This window comes from Neltuma alba, unplaced genomic scaffold, assembly GCF_004799145.2.
Source record: "Neltuma alba isolate B1F8T4 unplaced genomic scaffold, ASM479914v2 tig00003139_pilon, whole genome shotgun sequence".
Taxonomy (NCBI): Eukaryota; Viridiplantae; Streptophyta; class Magnoliopsida; order Fabales; family Fabaceae; genus Neltuma; species Neltuma alba.
The window spans coordinates 1-20315 of record NW_021633157.1 but is presented as its reverse complement, the minus strand read 5'-3'; the positions used below and the strand labels follow the sequence as shown (position 1 = coordinate 20315).

General features: G+C 38.4%; 2 protein-coding genes and 2 pseudogenes across 4 annotated transcripts; 2 read left to right on the top strand and 2 right to left on the bottom strand.

Moving 5' to 3' along the window:
* Positions 1 to 949: 949 nt before the first annotated feature.
* LOC114740404 (wall-associated receptor kinase-like 22) lies at positions 950 to 5686 on the bottom strand. 3 transcript variants are annotated; one of them, XM_028928549.1, is made up of 4 exons: positions 4824 to 5686; positions 4432 to 4479; positions 1237 to 2457; positions 950 to 1063 (listed from the first exon to the last, which is right to left on the bottom strand). In XM_028928549.1, exons 1-3 carry the CDS (start codon positions 5614 to 5616, stop codon positions 1250 to 1252), a joined length of 2049 nt encoding a protein of 682 aa, XP_028784382.1. In that variant the 5' UTR covers positions 5617 to 5686; the 3' UTR covers positions 950 to 1063; positions 1237 to 1249. The 3 variants fall into 3 exon arrangements, with proteins under 3 accessions (XP_028784382.1, XP_028784383.1, XP_028784381.1); XM_028928550.1 differs by having other exon boundaries at positions 950 to 1072; positions 1246 to 2457; XM_028928548.1 differs by having other exon boundaries at positions 952 to 2457.
* Positions 5687 to 10026: 4340 nt separating this feature from the next.
* Positions 10027 to 11355, top strand: LOC114740408 (patellin-4-like). The gene is made up of 2 exons (XM_028928551.1): positions 10027 to 10891; positions 10987 to 11355. Exons 1-2 carry the CDS (start codon positions 10100 to 10102, stop codon positions 11146 to 11148), a joined length of 954 nt encoding a protein of 317 aa, XP_028784384.1. The 5' UTR covers positions 10027 to 10099; the 3' UTR covers positions 11149 to 11355.
* A 1292-nt stretch (positions 11356 to 12647) lies between these two features.
* Positions 12648 to 14364, bottom strand: LOC114740407 (berberine bridge enzyme-like 18; annotated as a pseudogene).
* Positions 14365 to 17422: 3058 nt separating this feature from the next.
* Positions 17423 to 19299, top strand: LOC114740406 (berberine bridge enzyme-like 8; annotated as a pseudogene).
* Positions 19300 to 20315: the final 1016 nt, after the last annotated feature.

The following is a 20315-nucleotide window of genomic DNA, read 5'->3' as shown; positions in this document are numbered from 1 at the left end:
TTTAACACATTAATACTTTGGTTATTAATATATTCTTGCGTGTATATCCCTTAAAGCATGTCAGACACGAAAATAGATGATCTCAAATTCGAATTATAATAAATTTTGGATTCCAGGGATTGCTGAATTGAACATGCGCCTTTAAAACAAAATAAAAAAAAGGACGATATGATTAATTCATGGTGCGATTGAAGCAGTGAAGGAGAAATTAAGGGGAGAAGATGAGGACTAGGGATCTAGGGTTTGAAGAGAGAATCAGACTGGGCATGAGGATGAGGGTAGAGGAATAGGGAGAACCAGGTTGATGAGCTGGCTACAGGAGGAAGATACACACACACACTACATTTAACTCCACTGACAAATTAAATAATCATGCAACATACTAGTGCATAAAAATTAAAGGAGTGTGAAATTATGTGTCACATTCATAGATCATGGGGGGCTTGTTTTCTGATGAGCCATCTCCATACGCGTGCCAGCCACATCAAAATTGTTATATGGTACAGTTCTTCCACAAATATTTGTCATTCTAAGTAAATGAAAAATGAAAATTAATTATTTAATTTAGCAGTAATGATATCGTGTACACTTTCCCCCACAACCATGCATGTCATTTTCATTCAACATTGATCCTCATCAGCCAATTAAGCATGTGGTGACTCAATTTCTCTTGCCCATCATATTTATAATCCTTTTTTAATTGCTTATGAAACCTAGCCTTCTCCCGTACGTCTTTGTTCGCAATTATTACAAGGAGAACACCTATTAAGAAAATGAAAGATTAATTTATGAGAATAAAGATGGACGAAGAAAAAGGACGAAAAAGAATTGATATATTGACCGAAGATGATGATATACACAACAAAACCAAACACACGCATGCATGCTGATGGACATGACAGTAGTGCTGCATGAAACACAGGTGACTGACAATAATGAAGCTGATGAGTGAAGGAGGTAACGCAGACCTGAAATTAAGGAACCCTTTAACTTGGATGAGTGAAAGCTAGAGGGCACTAATATCTATACACACTGATAAGTCAACTATGAGATGCCATAAGCTATATCACTAAATTGACATGAGTGATCGAAATACCAGAAAACTAATAATGACTCCAACCTATATATCAATCACAAATAGTCCCCGGACTCATATATATATATATATATATATATGCTTTTAGAATAAAAACCGTGGAATATGTACACACGCATAAAAGTTGAGCATGATCTTCGAGATCACTACAATTTATCTGTCTTCCGAAACAAGGAAGCCCTGGGACGATGAGTGGGAAGCTGCGGTGTTTAGAGTGGATGCGGATGACGCGTAATCTGCACCCCAAATCTGGCAGCCTTCCAATGCTGCCCCCAACTCAATTTCCTCGTAAATTTGTGGGTCCATATTACACGACCTGCTTCTCAGTCTCTGAATCCCTTCTAATTCCGCAGTCACTTCTCTCATGCTCGGCCTCGTCCTCCCATTCAAGCTCAAGCATCTTCTTGCCAGGTGTGCCACCGCCGTGATATCTTCTTTCGCCTCCTCCGTGATTCTGGGGTCCACAATCTCACATAAACGCCCTTCATGCATGCACATTATGAAATACGAAGCCAGACTCTGAGCTTCCTGTGGCCTTCCACATGATATTGGAACTTGACCTGTCAGCAGTTCAACCAGAACAACCCCAAAGCTGTACACATCACTCTTGTCGGTGAATTGACTCGTGTGGAAATACTCAGGATCCAAATACCCAAAAGTTCCCTGAACTTGAGTCGTGATGTGAGTCTTTTCCATAGACAGCATTCTTGAGGTTCCAAAATCAGCAACCTTTGCTCTCAACTTGTCATCCAACAGTATGTTAGTTGATTTGATGTCTCTATGGTAAATGGGCCGCGAAGCAGCCGAGTGCAAGTAGAACAGAGCTCCCGCAACTTCGCCGGCAATTCTTAAACGAGCGTCCCACGTCATTGAGATCTCCTCATTTTGTTCGTGCAGGTGCTCGTAGAGGTTACCGTTTGGAATGAATTCATAAACCAGCAGAGGAACTTGTGTCTCCAGGCAAAACCCTAACAACCTCACCACGTTTCTGTGGTTAATCTGAGAAAGAATAACCACTTCGTTGATGAATTCTTCAACATTTCCTTGGAGTCTGAGTTTCTTGACGGCAACAATTTGACCGTCGGCGAGCATGCCCTTGTAAACAGTGCCCTGGCCTCCCTTTCCCAGCACTCTATTAACGTTGAAGCGGTCGGTGGCTTTTTCGAGGTCCTTGGAGCCGAACAGTTTGGTTTTGTCGAAGCTGACGTCGCCATTTAACGAGCTCCGTTGCAACAGCAAGCCGCCGTTTTGTTTGAAGTACTTCTCTTTTCGTTTGTTTATTCTGCTTTTCCTGAAGATTTTGTATTGGATCCACACGCCCACCAGGAAAACAACGGATACTAGGCTCGAGAAAACCACCCCTATAGACATATATGTAAGTACATGCGGTTACTAATAGAGCGTCAAATACAAACACACAAGTGCTACTGTAGCATTATAAAACATTATTATTGCTCTTGCTCCGATGGGGATAAATCTGCCCCCTTCCCCTGTTCCGGCCTAGATATTTTAAGAAGTGAACATCTTTCCTAATGGCGGGGTCGGGGGAAAGAATAGGAAAGGTGATTTCATTGTATTTCTGACCAGGAACAGGGCCTACCACAAGACTATATGGGAAAGTATAACTCCTTGATCATCTTTATCAATACAAGTCCCAAAAAAAATTCTCTCCCCATTTTAATTATACTTTTTTCTTTGAAAAAATGGGTAAAGAAATTTTTTTGACCTATGCCGTTTATTTATTTCAAATAAAATTTTCAAAATGAAACAAACAAATGGACTCCAACTTCTTAAATTGTTTTAGGACAAGGCGAACTCAAATTTAATTAAAAAGAGTGTGGAATATCTTTAATTGAAATAAACAACTAAAATAATTTCAGAACTAACTTTCGAGTGTTTTAGATAATCATTTTACAAAACAAAGCAGACCCCATGAAAGAATTATAGGGAGAATGACATTTGGATTTATGCAGAGAATTATCAATACGTTGGTTCCATATACACATGACTCTTGTGATATTGATGACTATGATATGCTATTCTAAAAACTTCTTCTTCTCAAGTGAGGACCAAAATGTTGATAATTCCTTTGCAACGGAGTCAAAATTCATCAATGTAAGCAGTCTTTATATGACAAAACCAGTTTTGATGCTTGTCGCAGTGATGAGCACTATGATTCCCATCACCATGATGAAATCTAAATCATTCAAAATTAGTTTTAATATTCTAGATTTAAAATTTTCAACTAGTAAATTTTAAATAAAAAATTTGTTTTGAAAAACTTACAATTAAAATATTGCATTTATTTTGGATTACGTACCTATTAAAAGAAAAATATTTTTTAAGAAACACTTATATTAAATATTAAATCTTGGCCGTCCATATTAAATTTGAATAGTCAAGATTTGATTATTACCACTGTGATAAGCACTGAAACTATCTGGCACATAGAAATTAAAGAACTTTGCAAAAGATTATGCCTAAACAGAGTTAGTTTTGGTGCTCATGGCAATGATGAGTACTATGGTACTCTTCATCACAGTGAGATTTACACCATTTGAATATAGTTTCAATGATTTAGATTTAAAATTTTTAACTAATGATTTCTAGATTAAAAAATATTTTTGAAAAATTATCATTCAAAAGATTATTTTTATTTTGGATTATACATGCATTGAAAGAAAAAAAAATTCAAAAAAAGCACAAAAAAATTTAATCTACACCATCTATATCTATATAGGTGATCCAAATTTAATGCTTATATATTATGAGTCATGAAACTAGTTGCATGTCTAAACTTAGGCCACTTTGTTGTAAAAATTCTTTTCATGTGCAAGACACATTTGATGAATATATTCCCCTCCCAAAAAAATTACTTTCCAACACAGACAGACAATAGACAAGTTTCATTTAAATATGAAAAGTAGGCACATTGGATGCAGGAAAGTCCACATGAATGTTCTGGTAAAAAAAAAAGTCCACATGAATGAGAGCTGTTAATTGGGTTGGAACTAATATTCCAATCAGTCTAATCGTGTGACACGTTTGTCAAGCAAAAAGAGCCGCCTCGCGAGAATTGTCGTGTAGCGTGCCATGATTCACCACTAAATTTTCTCTTTTCAAAATAATTAATCAGACTTCTTTAACATGACTTTTAATGAGAGTAACTTTAATGTTTAACAAAGAAAACAGAAAGAAACTAATCCTAGCCAACTAATTTCCAGACGTTGTTTTAAAAGATGAGTAACCGTAGACGGATCAAAGTATGCAATCATTTCTAGACTGAAAGTCACTGGAAGGAGAATTTAGTACATTCACATGAATAATATGCGTACCTATCACCGACAAGCTTTGAGATTTGGATCTCGAGTTGCCTCGCCCACCTGAAAGTTGAAAAACCGAACTAAGTTGTACGTTTTGAGCACCATTCTGATCTTTTTGCAATCGTTACTTGTAACAGTTTTTTACATATTAAAAAAATTATTAAATATATAAAATCTTATATTTTTATCCTCATTAAATGTTAGTATATTTTTTTTACACATTTATTTTTTTAATCTTTATACTTATCTCCCTTAATTAATAAAGACAGAGTTAAAAATAAAACATTAGAAAGAGTACAAGTTACCACAAATAAAAAGAAACCAAAATCCTTCTGTGACAATTAAAAAGCACCAGAATATCAATGAGTAAGAAAAATGGGTTTATCCAAACACATAGTACGGACCTGTAGAACCACAAGGATTGGCGCCGGGGAACAGAGGACTAGCGCACTGAGGTGCGAGAGGCGAGTTTAGCGCCTCGGAAGACAAAATATCAGAGACATTGCAGGCGCTATAATATTCGAGCACTGCAGGAACGCTACTCGAATGACTTAACGAACTGAGAATCCTGCTGCCCCAATCGTTTTGGCCCTTGTCTTCAACAATAAGAGCATAACTGCAATCGCCATGATTTCCTGCCACGTGTTCAATTCTGGGATTATATTCCGACAGACCCCTAGGCAGGGAAGCGGTGCAGCAATACTGGCCCAGGCAACCTCCAATTGCGGAATGATTGAGGTTGACGCTGCTGCAAATGGAGACGCAGCCGCCGAAAACGCCGTCGTGGGAGCCTTGCAGAAGAAGAGCTTGTGTGTCGCAGCCCGCACCCAGAAAAACGTTGTCCTCCCGAGAGTAAGCAAAAGGACTGGCAGTCATATTTAGGGGAAGACTTACATTTGCGCCGCCACGTGTGGCGGGGATTTTGCAGTGCCATGAGTATATAGGGTTGTTGACCCAGACCTTGCAGGAGCTGTAATCGAATTTGGTGACCTCCAGTCGAATCTTCTTGAGATATGGCTTGTGAATTCCAGCAGAGTCTTGCGAGCAATTGATCTCAAACCACTCGTTGTGGTAGCAGCGGGGTTCATTCATTCCGAAGGGAGGAGAGATTGTGATGTTTCCACAAGTGGAGTTACAATTAGGAGATGCCAATGCCGCCAGTGGAAGTAGAGAGATGAAGAGCAGATGCAGAGCCATATGGATGTGGAGAGAGATGGATGAATGAGATGGAAGTGAGGAGGCAGATGGATATTGACTGGGATTAGTAAAGTATATATGGCAAGACCTTGTTATTAGTTAGTAGTGGCGGCCAGATGACCGTTTTGGACTCCTTCACTAGATCGAATGGAAGAATATTCTTTAGCGTCATTTTCAAGGGCACAACTTGGAACGGTAGTGGACGTTTAATGTCCCACCCCTCATTTTACCAAATATTTATATATACCCACGGTTTGCTACGAGGGAAATGGAGGGAAGGAGAGGCGAAGGAATATCTTAATAAGCTCTATTTTTAAAAAATTAAAGAAGTGGGGTTTTGAAATTAAATTTTAATAAAGGCAAGAAGTAATATAAAAGAATAATAAAAATTAATTAAAAATTTTTAACCCTATTTTTTAATTTTTTAAATTGAGCTTGTTAAAATTTTTCCTCCCCTTCTCTTATTTTCCCTCGTACCAAATGCCTCCAAACTCATCTATCACGGTACTCTCTTATTCTCATCATCTACTCGTTAATTAATTTGCCCTTATCCCCCAAAGAAAACGAAAGAATAAAGGTAATCTGCAATGTATGTGTGGCGGAGAGCCAAACGCGTCTGCATCTCAACAATCAATTGACGTCTTATTTTATTACGTTAATTAAATTCGGTGTTGGACTTTTTGAGATTTAAATAGAAAGTGTTTGGATATATATATCTGTGTGTGTGTGTGTGCGTGCAACACTTACCCACCCAAAAAGAAAGGAAATTAATTTTTTATTTATTAAATATCTAAATAGATTTCACGGCATATTTTTCACCAAAATTTATGTCATACCACGCATATCAATTTTCCATTCTATATTGTTTTTATTTATTCTTTCCATTTCAAAACGTTTGAGGTTGGAGGAGATACGCTTGAGTCACGGAATAGAAATCCACATAACATCTTCTGAGGATGAACCCTTTTGTTGTCTTCCTCTTCTTTTCTTTTCTTTTTTTTCCCGTGGAATTCCTATTCCCCACGGCAACCGTAATTACCAGAAATCTGGTCATTGCCATTCTGTCGGGAAAAAACAAAGTTATAATTAGATCCATCATCTCATGGCCATCGAATTAAAATTATGTGAACACAATGAAAAGCAAAAAGTGAATTAAGTGAAAGAATAGTAAAATATAATCACGCTGGATCCGTTAAATTAATGCTCGTAATCATTTATATATTTTGTTTCTGCGGACTGAAAACTGAATAACAGTTTGCGGAAGTGAGGGGGAATTGTGTAAAAGGGGCAAAGTGGAGAGAGAGAAGGGAATGAAGAAGAGAGAGAATGAGGGGGAATCACGTGGTGGACCTAATTAACAAAGGAATGTGAATAATGAAGTGGTACGGCAGGGTCAGCCAGGCAGTGGCTAAACCTCCACTTCCACGAAATTTATGCGAAACATCTTCTTTTTCTTTAGGGCTAAGATTAAATTTTGCTTCGGAAGTATTCAATTGGAAACCGTGGGTATCCCAAAGTTTGTCAAAAAACAATATTATCCCAAAAATATGAAAAATGTAGCAATGTTATACACACCTTTTAAAATGTTGACTAGCATCTTAGGTGGCAGTCGCTACTATGTTCCACCCAGTCCATTCCTTTGCCCCCCTCTCTTTCTGATGAATCGCGGTCGATTCTCTCTCATATTCTTCTCACACCCTCAGCATGCTTCCCTTCTCAAGCTTACCTATCAATCTATCTCGCCCTTCTCACTTTTGATGTTTAGAAGGAATGGCCGACATTGAATGGTAAAGGATCTTCCATTGTCAGCCGCGAGTGAGGCATTAAATTTCTCTGCTTCTATTACTTTGTGAGAAACCCGTCTTTTCTGTATAGATCCGGGGGCCATGAAACTCACAACATCCTAAAACGTTATGTTTTTGCTCATTGTTGACACGTTCAAAGGCTCATGACGGAGAAATAAGAGCGGAGTTCTCAAAAGTTCAAAACTTTAATGTCATCAGATATGTCATCCCGGAACGTTTTATGAGACTGGTTTTCAAAGAGCCATAGGCATTAGATTAGCTACTAATGATAACATGCTTGTAATTCTTTTCCTGCCAAGACTCAAAGGACGAAATGTGCGAAATAATCAGCTTGGTGAATAGCCGGATCTGATGAGCAAGGAAAAGAAATCAGACTGATTTTATATGCAGGGGATGGTTGATCTTGATCTTTTTCAAATTTATTGTCCCCCCCCCCCCCCAAAAAAAAGCACCCCCTGACATCTCCCACCTACCACCACAATTACTGCCTTCCACTTCCATGCTTTCCATTTCAAATCTTTTTTCAGGATTAATAGTTGCGGGGACAATATGTTGTACTCTCAACACAGGCTAGTTGCTAAGCAACCTAAGTGTCAAACACAAGTCTTAAACAAAACTTCTTTTCATTATCATCCACGTCTTCCCTTTCATGTGGCGTCCCCATGTTGGTTTCATTTAAGAAGAAGCCGACTTTGGCGGCGGGGAGGCGGGAGGCAGTGGCAGAGGGGCGAGAGAGATTGATAGCTAAACCTGAGGAGGAAAGCATGGTCTGAGTATGAAAAGAATCAAGAGTGAGAGACAATCCGTGGTGGTTCATCAGATGAGAGGGGAGAACAGAAGGGATTAGGTGGAACATAATAGTGGTGATGCCAGTCAAATTTAACAGTCACAATAAACATCTCAAATGGTAGGATAACATAGCTGCGTTTTTTACATTTTTGAAATAACATTGCTATTAAAAAAATTTCTCAATACTCATAGCTCCTAGTTCCGGAATAAAATTGGACATTATCTCATCTTTTTTAAATCCTAAGATGTTTTTTCGTTGTCAGATAAATTCAACTTCATTAATTTCCTAGACTACTCCCCGCATATTTTGCGCGTTTTAGCACAAATGAATTTAATAAGAACAAGACAATAACAATTAACAAATTTGGCAAGCCTCGCCGATGAATGGTAAGAAGACACAAAAATTGAATAGGATGTCTTGGTGTTTCCACTACTAGAAAAAACCATTTCTACACCGTCTAATCTATATCATTTATGGCGGCAACAGTATACAAAATGTGACCGGTAGCATTTTTGTAAATATCGATAGATTTTTAAACCGATTCAGCATATATAAAACTGGCGTAAAAAGCATTTAAAATATATTTTTAAAAAAATCATATTTAAAAGTTTTTAGACCGATTTCCTACAATCTCACAACTGATGTAAAAAGTTTTCAAAATCTTTTTTTTAAAAAAATAATATTTATAAGCTTTCAAAAGGTGATTTAAAACCTAAAAGATGAACCTGCTTCATTTTGTGGCTGCCTCTTCTAAACCAAATTTCATTCTCTCATACTCTCTCTAAGTTCTCTCATAATTTCCTTTCTATGCTTCATTCACCAGTAACCTTGATACTAATTCTTTTTTTCATACTCTTCTCCTTTGTATTGTAACCTCTTCATGATGCTCGCATCCTTTATAGCACATCATCTTCTCTATACTCGTCATCTTCTCTAGGTTCATCAACTTCTCCATAATTGTCAGGTAGAGATCCATACTCACACCATCTAAATATGTGCACATCCATCCAGATCTATGCTCATGAAGTCAAGATTTGTGTTCATCGCATCTAAATCCATGCTATTTCAAGCTCTCATTGTGTTGTCATCCAAATGCTCATATTTGCCTAGATTTGTACTCGTCTTCATCGTCACTATATTTGTTTTAAGTTTATACTCTTTCTCTATTTGTCTGTTTAATGAATAATTTTGAGTTTCGTCTAACAAAAATATTTTTATTGTATGAATAAATATGAATCAATATCCTTTCTGGAAAACTTGACTAGTTTTTTTTATAGTCCCATTATTTTTTATTGTTTTTACTCTTATGTTATTTCATATTTGTTGGACCGTTGCGTTGTTGACTAAAAAGTGAGTGAGAGGCATTTATAATATAATACTCCTCCGGTCCTTATTATAAGACCCAATTTGACTTTTTATTTGGTCCTAATTATAAGACCCAATCTATTTTGTCTCTTATATTTATGCATTTTTTTCTAAGATAATCCTTCTAATAATGATAGTTTTAGCCAATATACTTAATTAGCAAGGATATTTTAGGAATGACAACACTTATTTATTATAAATAACCAACTTAACTTACTTCCTTAATCTCCTCAAATAAGTCAATTGGGTCTTATAATTAGGACCGGAGGAGTATAATATACTCGTAATATACAATGGTTGCTTTCCAGAGTGGCATTTCTCTCGGGATGCCCATGTCACCCTATTACAGCGGCTGCATCCTGCTTTGTGGCCGTTGCTCCTCCTTTTCCTTTCATATTCTTCACAAGCCAACAGCCTCATTATATCTTTCTTCCCACCCACTCCCCACAATGGCACAATCCATGCTACTTCATTCCATTTTCTTCCTTTTCTCCTCTCCCTCTCTGTCCCCCAAGTCCTCGCCATGACTAGAGAACAACCCCACCCCGCTGAGGCGCTTGTTGAACAACAGCCACCACCTCCCACCGATTCCCAACCCCCAACGGTCCTCAAGAGCTCCTCTTACAAGGAAGAAAGCAACTTCCCTTCTGATCTCAAAGACTTCGAGAGAAACGCCTTGAACCAACTCAAATCTAAGCTCCAAGAAGCCATCGCCGGAAGCACTCTGTTCCCCAGGCAAGAAAAGGATGCTGCTGACGCTCATGACGGTAACAGAGTTGAACCGGTGGAAATCCACCACAAGGGTATTTCTCTGTGGGGAGTACCTCTCTTGCCCAGCCAAGGAGCAAAGGGTGTTGACGTTGTTCTCCTCAAGTTCTTGAGGGCTAGGGAGTTCAAAGTCAATGAAGCTTTCGACATGCTGACCAAGACGCTTAAATGGCGCAAGGAATCCAATATCGATTCCATTCTTGACGAGGATTTTGGCTCCGATCTGAGATCCGCTGCTTACATGAACGGCGTGGATCGCGACGGTCATCCCGCGTGCTACAACATTTTTGGGGTGTTCGACAGCCAAGACATGTACCATAAGACATTTGGGACTGAGGAGAAGCGAATTGAGTTCTTGAGATGGAGGTTGAAGTTGATGGAGGAGGGTATTCAGAAGTTGAACATGAAGCCCGGAGGTGTTTCTTCCTTGCTTCAGATCAATGATCTTAAGAACTCCCCTGGTCCGGCCAAAAAGGAGATCCGAGTTGCCACGAAGCAAGCTCTTGCCATTTTGCAGGACAACTACCCTGAAATGGTTGCCAAAAATGTAAGTTTGTCAGTCATATTCAATGACCAATCTGTGTGTTCCTGTCTCTAGTTGATCAGAATAACTGAGCATTGCGCTTGTGTTTGTGTTTGTAGATTTTCATCAATGTGCCTTTCTGGTACTATGCTCTCAATGCCCTTCTATCTCCTTTCTTAACACAAAGAACAAAGAGCAAATTTGTGGTTGCTCATCCTGCGAAGGTCACCGAAACCCCGCTCAAGTATGTCTGTTATCCCATTCTTTATCAAGTTGACTAAAACTAAAACAACGTTTACTTGATTCGAACATCACCATCAGCCTCATCCAAATAACTTTTTCATCACTCTGTTAATCCCAATTGTGATATTCTTTCAATCTCGTGAAGAGTTTAGTTCACGTGAAATGATGAAATTCGAATAAATTGGACTTCCAAGTATCATAGTTATACAGGAGATTTTTCAAAGGTCTGCGGAAGACAAAACTGAAATGCCCTTCACTCTGAACTCAGAATCGATTTTATCTTCATTTCTTGAAAACAGGTACATTCCTATTGAGGAGATCCCTGTTAACTACGGTGGTTTCGAGAGGAAAAACGACTCTGAATTTTCTGCCCAAGATGGCTCTGTTTCTGAAATTACTCTCAAGGCTGGATCAACAGTAACCATTGAAATTCCCGCATTAGAGGTAGTACCAACTTGTGTACACATTCTTTCAATTTAGGTTTAGAAACAGGAACATCATAGATAAAAATGTCTGCTGTTTACCCAAGAAAAACGTCGTTTTGGGATTTGACTGTGTTGGGTTGGGAGGTGAATTACAGGGAGGAATTTGTTCCCATCGATGAGGGTTCTTATATAGTCATAGTTCAGAAAGGGAAGAAGATGGGCTCAAAAGAAGGGCCTGTTAGAAACGTTTTCACGAATAATGAACCTGGAAAGATTGTCCTCACTATTGAGAACACATCGAACAAGAAGAGGAGGATTCTCTACCGTTACAAGACCAACAAGAACTCGTCCTAAGAATTCTGTGAAGAAGTTTGTAATTGATGCTGTTGAGGCGTTTGAGAAATTCTTTCATTGGTTTTAAATTAATTATTTTTGCTTATGGTGACATTCAAAGTTTATTCTTTTTCATGTACCAATATCTGATCATATTTTAAATGTTAAATTTTTCTTTTGAGGCTTTGCTTGAGTGATAATCTTGGCTTGTGTTCATAGAACTGTCATGTGAGAATCCACAAAATCCTCCTCCTGTGAAATTTAAAGAAGGGTCCACCAGAATAATAGAGCATTTTAAAGAAAGTCTTGAAGGAAGATTTAAATGGCGTTAAACAACTATTCGTGATGTGATCATGGGAGAACAAATGTCGTTTGGCCTCTTCGTTTTCTTCTTGTGTGCAGGCGTGGTGGGATTTTATAAACACAAAATCACATGAAAAAATTACCCTACACCACAAAATTCAAATCTGAATTGGGGGAGGTAATATTGAATTCATATGGGGAAAAAGATTGAGACCTTTCTCAACTCAAATCTCCATGAAGGTAAATCTAGGATATTAACACGCAAAATTCCATGAGCCTAATCATTTCGGTCAAATGTAACTAACAATATTATGGAACCAAGGTAAAACAGAGACAAACTGTGGTGACACAGACGGAATGCAATTACGGAAAAATCAACATGGCAGTAAGAAGGTAAAACGAATAATCTAACTAATTAAACATATGATGGTCCAGGGATTAGTGCTCAATGGAGCGAGCATGCAATGTGATATACCCTCTAGTGGCTGGGTATTAAAGAAGGTATGCTTTGCTCGTTCCTGAAGAAGTTAAGAGGATCAACGTTAGTCTTCACGTATGCCAACCTCTTGAAGTTGTTTTTGAAATATTTGGATCCCCAAATGCTGGCTTGGTCGTAGCCGGTATGACCATTGTTTTTATTAACCCCTATATCAAGATCTCTAATTCAGATATGCGGCTCTGGGAGACTTGGAAACAAATGGTACCATATAAGCATATAATCTTCTAATCCAATTAATATGCCTTTCTTCTGCTTCATTCCCTTCCTCCAGCCAGTACACCTCATGTTGAATTTTGTACAGGTTCCCGAATCTGTGCGGGAATGGAATCTCATCCTCCGGAATCTCATCCATTCTTCCTCCATAAGGATTTAGTATCATAATGGCAAACTCTGCTTCTTGTTCATAAAACATTGTCCATACCCCTTCTAAACCATCTTCTGGAATGGCTTCTCTCACATAATCCGATTTCGCCTTGAAAAACAGACCATTAGTTAGATCAGTTCTGTTGAGCAAAACTTCAAGAGGGGAACCACTTGAGAAATTGGCAAAGTAAAGGATTGACTCAATCCAGCTCATCTCAACACAATCTTCCCTCACCAAGCCCAGTTCGGGGAACATGTCCTGCATCAAAGGAAGCAGCTTTCCCTCACTTCCCAGAAACATAGACTCAAATGAAGCTTGTATGGTTGTCCTGTTGTTCACATTCACCCTCTGCAATATGACCCTGATGAACAGGTCCTTATCAAGCTTGCTTCCGACGGATTGCCAGGTGTGAACAAGCTTGGTCGCATTTTGTTCTAATGTCCTTGGAACTCTGAAAACCGTCACGCTTGGCGGTACAGAAACTAACCTTATCTTCCATGCAGTAATAACTCCGAAGCTGGCTCCACCCCCTCCTCTGATGGCCCAAAACAGGTCTGCGCCCATGGATTCTCTATCAAGAAGCCTTCCTTTTGCATCAATTATATGGGCATCAATTATATTATCAGCGGCAAGACCATATTTGCACATCAAGAAGCCATAACCTCCTCCGCTAAAGTGGCCACCGACACCAATAGTGGTGCACACACCCGCAGGGAAGGCCAGGGATTTAGTTTTCTGGGCAATCTGGTAGTAAACTTGACCAACAGTAGCCCCAGATTGGACCCATGCAGTAGCACTGTGTCGGTCCACCTGGACTGAGTTAAGGTTGATGAGATCGAGGACGATGAACGGAAGGTGGTGGGAGACGTAGGAGAGGCCCTCATAGTCGTGGCCGCCACTTCTGGTTCGAATCTGTAATCCATGACGTTGGGTGCAAAAGATGGAAGCTTGAATATGAGATGGTCGGAGAGGTGTGACTATGACAAGGGGTTTAGGAGTTGTGTCGGATGAGAATCTGAGATTGTGAATGGAAAAGTGTAAAAGGGATGAGTAAGAGGAGTTGGTTGTGGTGAAGACGAGCTTAGAGAAAGAGGTGGCGTTTGGGGAATGAAGGTAAAGACATTGGAGGAAGTCTTCATGAGGGGATGATGATGATGCCAGCGCAAACGAAATTAAAACAACAAAAGCAACAGAAACGTAAGAGTTTGGAGGCTTCATTTTGGATTTGGCTCACATATGATGAGATTAGCTACTTTTCTTATTTATACACAGCTAGCTGCCTAAATTGAAGCTCAGTAGCATCTGATTACTCCTCGTGCCTGCTGGAACAGAGATTTTACCGGTACAAAGTCTTGAATCTATTTTCTGGGCTAAGGATTGCTTGGAAAGCCGACTTAAGACCAAATGGTAATGTGTGGCTAGATCATTCAATGGACGCAGGGGTTGTTGGAGCCATGGAAGACTGCTCAATCACGTAAAAATGTAGAGAAATTTCGAGGCAATAACTCATAGAGGCACGCAAACTAGCTCAAAGTTTCAATTGTGCTTTCACTCTAAAATCGAGGTGAGAGTTTGAAAGCAATAAAGCATGAGAAATAAGAGGTGTGTCATTTTGATATGACAAGATATGTATGGCGAAATGGTGGGTTAAGAGCCGTTGACACTCGTTTTGGCTTCGTTGCTGGCTAGTCACAGAAACGCCTCCTTCTGTTATTCTCATTACTTGACCATGACTTTGAGTTCGTTCATTTCTAATTTAATGTGTTTACAGCCCATGTTTGTAATTACTTCTCTGCCCTATTTATAGGATAAAGAAATAAAACATTTTTTGTTCTATTTATAAAGTATTGAGAGAAATTTTTTATCTGGATATATAATTTTATCCTTCATTTGTTATTATATTGACTTTTTTCTGAGGTATAATATATATTAAATAAGAATAAAATTTAAAAGCAGTTGAATTTTAAATACTCTTCTGGTCCTATTTATGGGGCAAATAAAGAATATTTTTTGGTCATATTATAGGGTACTAAGAAATGTTTTACATAGACGTATAATTTTACCATTCATTTATTATTGTCTTAATTTTGTTTACATGAAGTATAATGTATATTAACTAAGGATAAAGTTAAAAAGTTGTTGAATTTTAAATGAGAGTTAATGAAATTTAAAGTTTTTCTTTATATGTGTGAAACATGTTAGAAGTGACTTATAAATAGGATGAGAAGAGTAAGAATTAATGAAATTTAATGTTTTTTTAATCCATGTGAAACGTGTTAAAAGTGACTTATAAATAGGATAAGATGAATATTATATACATAGATATATATATATATATATATATATTGCGCGCTTGAGACTATTTGCAAAGCCTGCAACAAGCTAATCAAAGAAACCAAGTGTGGGAAGAAGCCATAAATGAATATTCACGCTTGGCTTATACCCTCGATCTAGTACGCAACGCAGTACAATTCATATTAGATGTGTATCAGTTATGAGGATTCCAAGAAAAGAAAAAATATCAAACATGTCGTCTTTGATTTTTCATATAGGACCAAACATGCATGGACAACACCTAAAAGAGACGTACATATGGACAATTATTGTAAGTTATAACTTGTTCCTTATATATCCATCATGATGAAGCTGCTAATAACGAAAAGATCAATTTTAATATATTGCGTCTGAGTATCTGGAGGCGCTAGATCTCAGAATTCAACGAAATAAAGATGACGGATTCATCAAAATGTATGTATGCTGATCAAAGTGATGACGCTGGCCATTCTTTTCTTTTGATTTTTCTTTTTGCTACAATTGTGTAAGGCATCCGAATTGAAAGCGTTTACTAAAACGGTGATTTAGTCGTATTAAATAAAATAGGATATGACTTCTTGTGCAAGCCTCCCGATATTCAACGATACGAGATGGAGAGATTGGCAACGAAATTAATATTATTTGGACAAGAATTATAACAAGTAATGTTAATCTATTATTTATTGATGTGTGAATATATATTTTTAATTCCAGTCTATTTTTGACGATGAAACGTAAAGATGTCAATATAATCAACTCAAATGGGATACATGATATATGCTGTATTATTATTATTATTATTATTATTATTATTATTATTATTATTATATTATTATTATTATTAATTGTGCAATAAAAGCATCTGACTGTAAATGGATATGCTTAATGGAAAGTAACGCATATTTTATTTTTATATTCATAAAATGTTGCTCTACGAAAATGAAGACGGCGCCCTGGAGAAGCTATCTGCTTCACTGGGAAATAATTAATGGGATATGGAAAAGAACGCGATGATATTAGACTTGGTGATTATTACTGCCTGCTAATGATATAATAATCATCATGGCTAAATATTACCGAAAAAAAAAGTTGTTCTTATTTATTTAAAAGATTATTATCATAATTATATACCCATTATTATTAGATGTAAATATGTATAATGTAAAGACAAGAAAGAGAGACACAATAGGAGAAGTAGATCTGAGAGGTGAGGCTACCAACAGGAGTGGGTCTAGAGGAGCGGGGGTAGTAGTCTAGTGAATAAAATGGTGAATCAAAGTTCGAATCTCTACTGAAAAGGTGTCCATATTTAGTGCCTGACAGTGTCTCGAATACGATTGCCTCTAATAAAAGTATACATATGCTTTAGTGCAAAAAAAAAAAAAAAAAAACTGAGTGGCGAGGCTAAGGTTAGTAATATGCTCATTATTATGATGGACCCTTAACTCTGGAGAGTCTGTGGTCTTTAGTTTTTGGCAGTGAATCCAAAGCCATGAAGGGTGTAACATTAAGCTATTGGAATTCACAACACAGTATCGTTGCTGTTGGCGTACGTTTTCACACAAACCTCCACACCCCCTCGCCGTCCCTCCCAAATCAAAGTATAAAAATGTTTTAATCATGTATTCTCTGCATCAATGCAAATCCTGTACGTAATCTGTTCTTGGTCAATTTGGGAGCATAGTTATAATTTATAAATGATCATCTTCTTCTTTTTTTTTATAATACTACCTCCGATCCTTAATATAAGACAACCGTTTGATATTTGGTCCTACTTTTAGTTTGGTCCTAATTATAAGACCCAATCCATTTTGTCTCTCATATTTATGCATTTTTTCCAAGATAGTCCTTCTAATAATGATAATTCTAACCAACACACTTAATTAGCAAGGATTTTTTAGGAATGGCAACACTTATTTGTTACAAATAACTAACTTAACTTACTTCTTTAATCTCCTCAAATTAGTCAACTGGGTCTTATAATTAGGACCGGAGGTAGTAACATATTGTTTATCACCAGCAGATCTCTATAAATTTCACTACAGATTGCCCCATGGGTTATCGGATTATCCCCAATCCCATCAAATTAAACATGGGTCGTTCAGCAATACTACCATTACTCTCATTACTTTCCCTTCTTGTGCTTCTTTCCCTCGCTTCACAAGCCTCTGCTTCTTCCTCTCCTTCTTCCTCTCGCAATACTTTCATCCGTTGCCTGGTAAACCATTCCGAACCCTCTCACCCCATAACCTCAGCCATTTCATCCCGAGCAATGCCTCTTTCTCCTCCGTTCTAGAAGCCTACATCAGAAACCTCCGTTTCAACAACTCCGATACCCGAAAACCATACCTTATACTTACCGCCTTACATGTCTCCCACGTCCAGGCCGCCGTTATATGTGCTCAAAAGCACAACCTGCTCATGAAAATCCGAAGCGGAGGTCACGATTATGAGGGTGTCTCCTACAGAGCTCAGCTCCCCTTCTTCATCCTTGACATGTTCAATCTCCGATCCATCCAGGTTGACATAGACAGCGAGACGGCTTCCGTTCAAGCCGGAGCGATTCTCGGTGAAGTCTACTACAGAATCGCTGATGAGAAGAGTAAAACCCATGGCTTCCCTGCTGGGGTTTGTCCCACGGTTGGTGTGGGAGGACATATAAGTGGTGGTGGGTACGGGAATATGATGAGAAAATATGGTCTCTCGGTGGATCAAGTCATTGATGCACAGATAGTGGACGTTCATGGAAGATTACTCGATAGAAAATCTATGGGTGAAGATCTATTCTGGGCCATTAGAGGTGGCGGGGGAGCCAGCTTTGGAGTTGTGGTATCCTACACATTGAAGCTGGTTCGAGTCCCGGAGGTGGTCACCGTTTTCCAAGTTGCTAGGACCCTGGAGCAGAATGCCACAGAGATACTGCACAAGTGGCAGCATGTTGCCCCTAGTATTGATAATGACCTTTTCATTAGGGCTATCATCGACGTGGTCAATGGTACTGAAAATGGGACAAAGACTGTGAGGGTCACCTTCATAGCCTTGTTCCTTGGTGACTCCAAAAGGCTTCTTCTATCATGAACGAGAGCTTTCCTGAATTGGGTTTGAAGCAATCAGATTGCATAGAAACGAGCTGGCTTCAATCGGTGTTGTTTTGGACAAACATTAATATTACAGAACCGGCTGAGATTTTACTTGATAGGACGCCTCAGTCACTGAATTACTTGAAAAGGAAGTCTGACTATGTGAAGGAACCTATTCCGAAACAAGGTTTGGAGGGGATATGGAAGAAGATGATAGAATTGGAGGACACAATTCTATATTTCAATCCTTATGGCGGACGAATGGCTGAAATTCCGGCCTCCGCAACCGCTTTCCCTCATCGTGCTGGGAATTTGTGGAAGGTATATAAATGCCTTTGAATCAATTTTATGACGCACATCCACCCACACCACACACGTATATGTAAATACGCAATAATCGTCTCACACATAGTTTGTCCTTCTAATATAACAACAGGTGCAATATCAAGCGAACTGGAATGAGGCTGGGAAAGAGAGGTAGCAGATCACTACATAGAGCTGACAAGAAAACTTCACAAGCACATGACTCCGTTTGTGTCCAAGAACCCTAGAGGAGCATTCTTCAACTATAAGGATCTTGACCTGGGCATCAACAACAACGGTAAGAACAGCTACCAAGAAGGCAGAGTTTATGGGGGGGGAGTATTTCGAGGACAACTTCGACAGGTTGGTTCGAATTAAGACCGACGTTGATCCTTCCAACTTCTTTCGAAACGAACAAAGCATCCCTACCCTGCCCCCAAATCGCAAGGGATAGATCATAGACACACCACCCCGCCAGTTAATTATTTAAATTGGCTAGCTCATATACGCAAACTAGACTAGTTCAGATTGGACTGCTTTGTTTGTCTGGATTGATTGGCTTCTTTTCATTAAGTAGGAATCAATTTATTAAGGTCAACGCCTTGTTCAACTTTTTAATTTTCTCCTCTTATTGTATCCATCCAACAACAATAATAACTACGACCACGCACGTCCACATATAAACTCCGCCGTATCTTGAAAATCAATATATATTATTGATGTTTAGCCTGCAAATTTATATCAAAGCACCAATGTCTTTTATTTCAGTATAAACTTTTATAAATCAATTGACGCTTTTCTCGAAGATCCTTTTATTGGGAATACAACACACAATTTTAATTTAGCAGTAATGATATCGTATACACTTTCCCCCACAGCCATGCATGTCATTTTCATTCAACATTGATCCTCATCAGCCAATTAAGCATGTGGTGACTCAATTTTTCTCTTGCCCATCATATTTATAATCCTTTTTTAATTACTTATGAAACCTAGCCTTCTCCCGTACGTCTTTGTTCGCAATTATTACAAGGAGAACACCTATTAAGAGAATGAAAGATTAATTTATGAGAATAAGATGATGAACGAAGAAAAAGGACGAAAAAGAATTGATATATCGACCGGAGATGATGATATATACAACAAGACCAGACACATGCATGCATGCTGATGCACATGACAGTAGCTACATGAAACTGACAATAATGAAGCTAATGAGTGAAGGAGGTAAGCAGACCTGAAATTAAAGAACCCTTTAACTTGTACTAATATCTATACCACACTGATAACTAAACTATGAGATGCCATAAGCTGTGGCTGTATCACTAATTGAGATGAGTGATCGAAATACCAGAAAACTAATAATGACTCCAACCTATATATCAATCACAAATAGTCCCCGGACGCGCATATATATATATATATATATATATTGTTTGAGAATAAAAACCGTGGAATATGTACACACGCATAAAAGTTGAGCATGATCTACGAGATCGCTACAATTTATCTCTTCTGAAACAAGGAAGCCCTAGGACGATGAGTGGGAAGCTCGGGTGTTTAGAGTGGATGCGGATGACTCGTA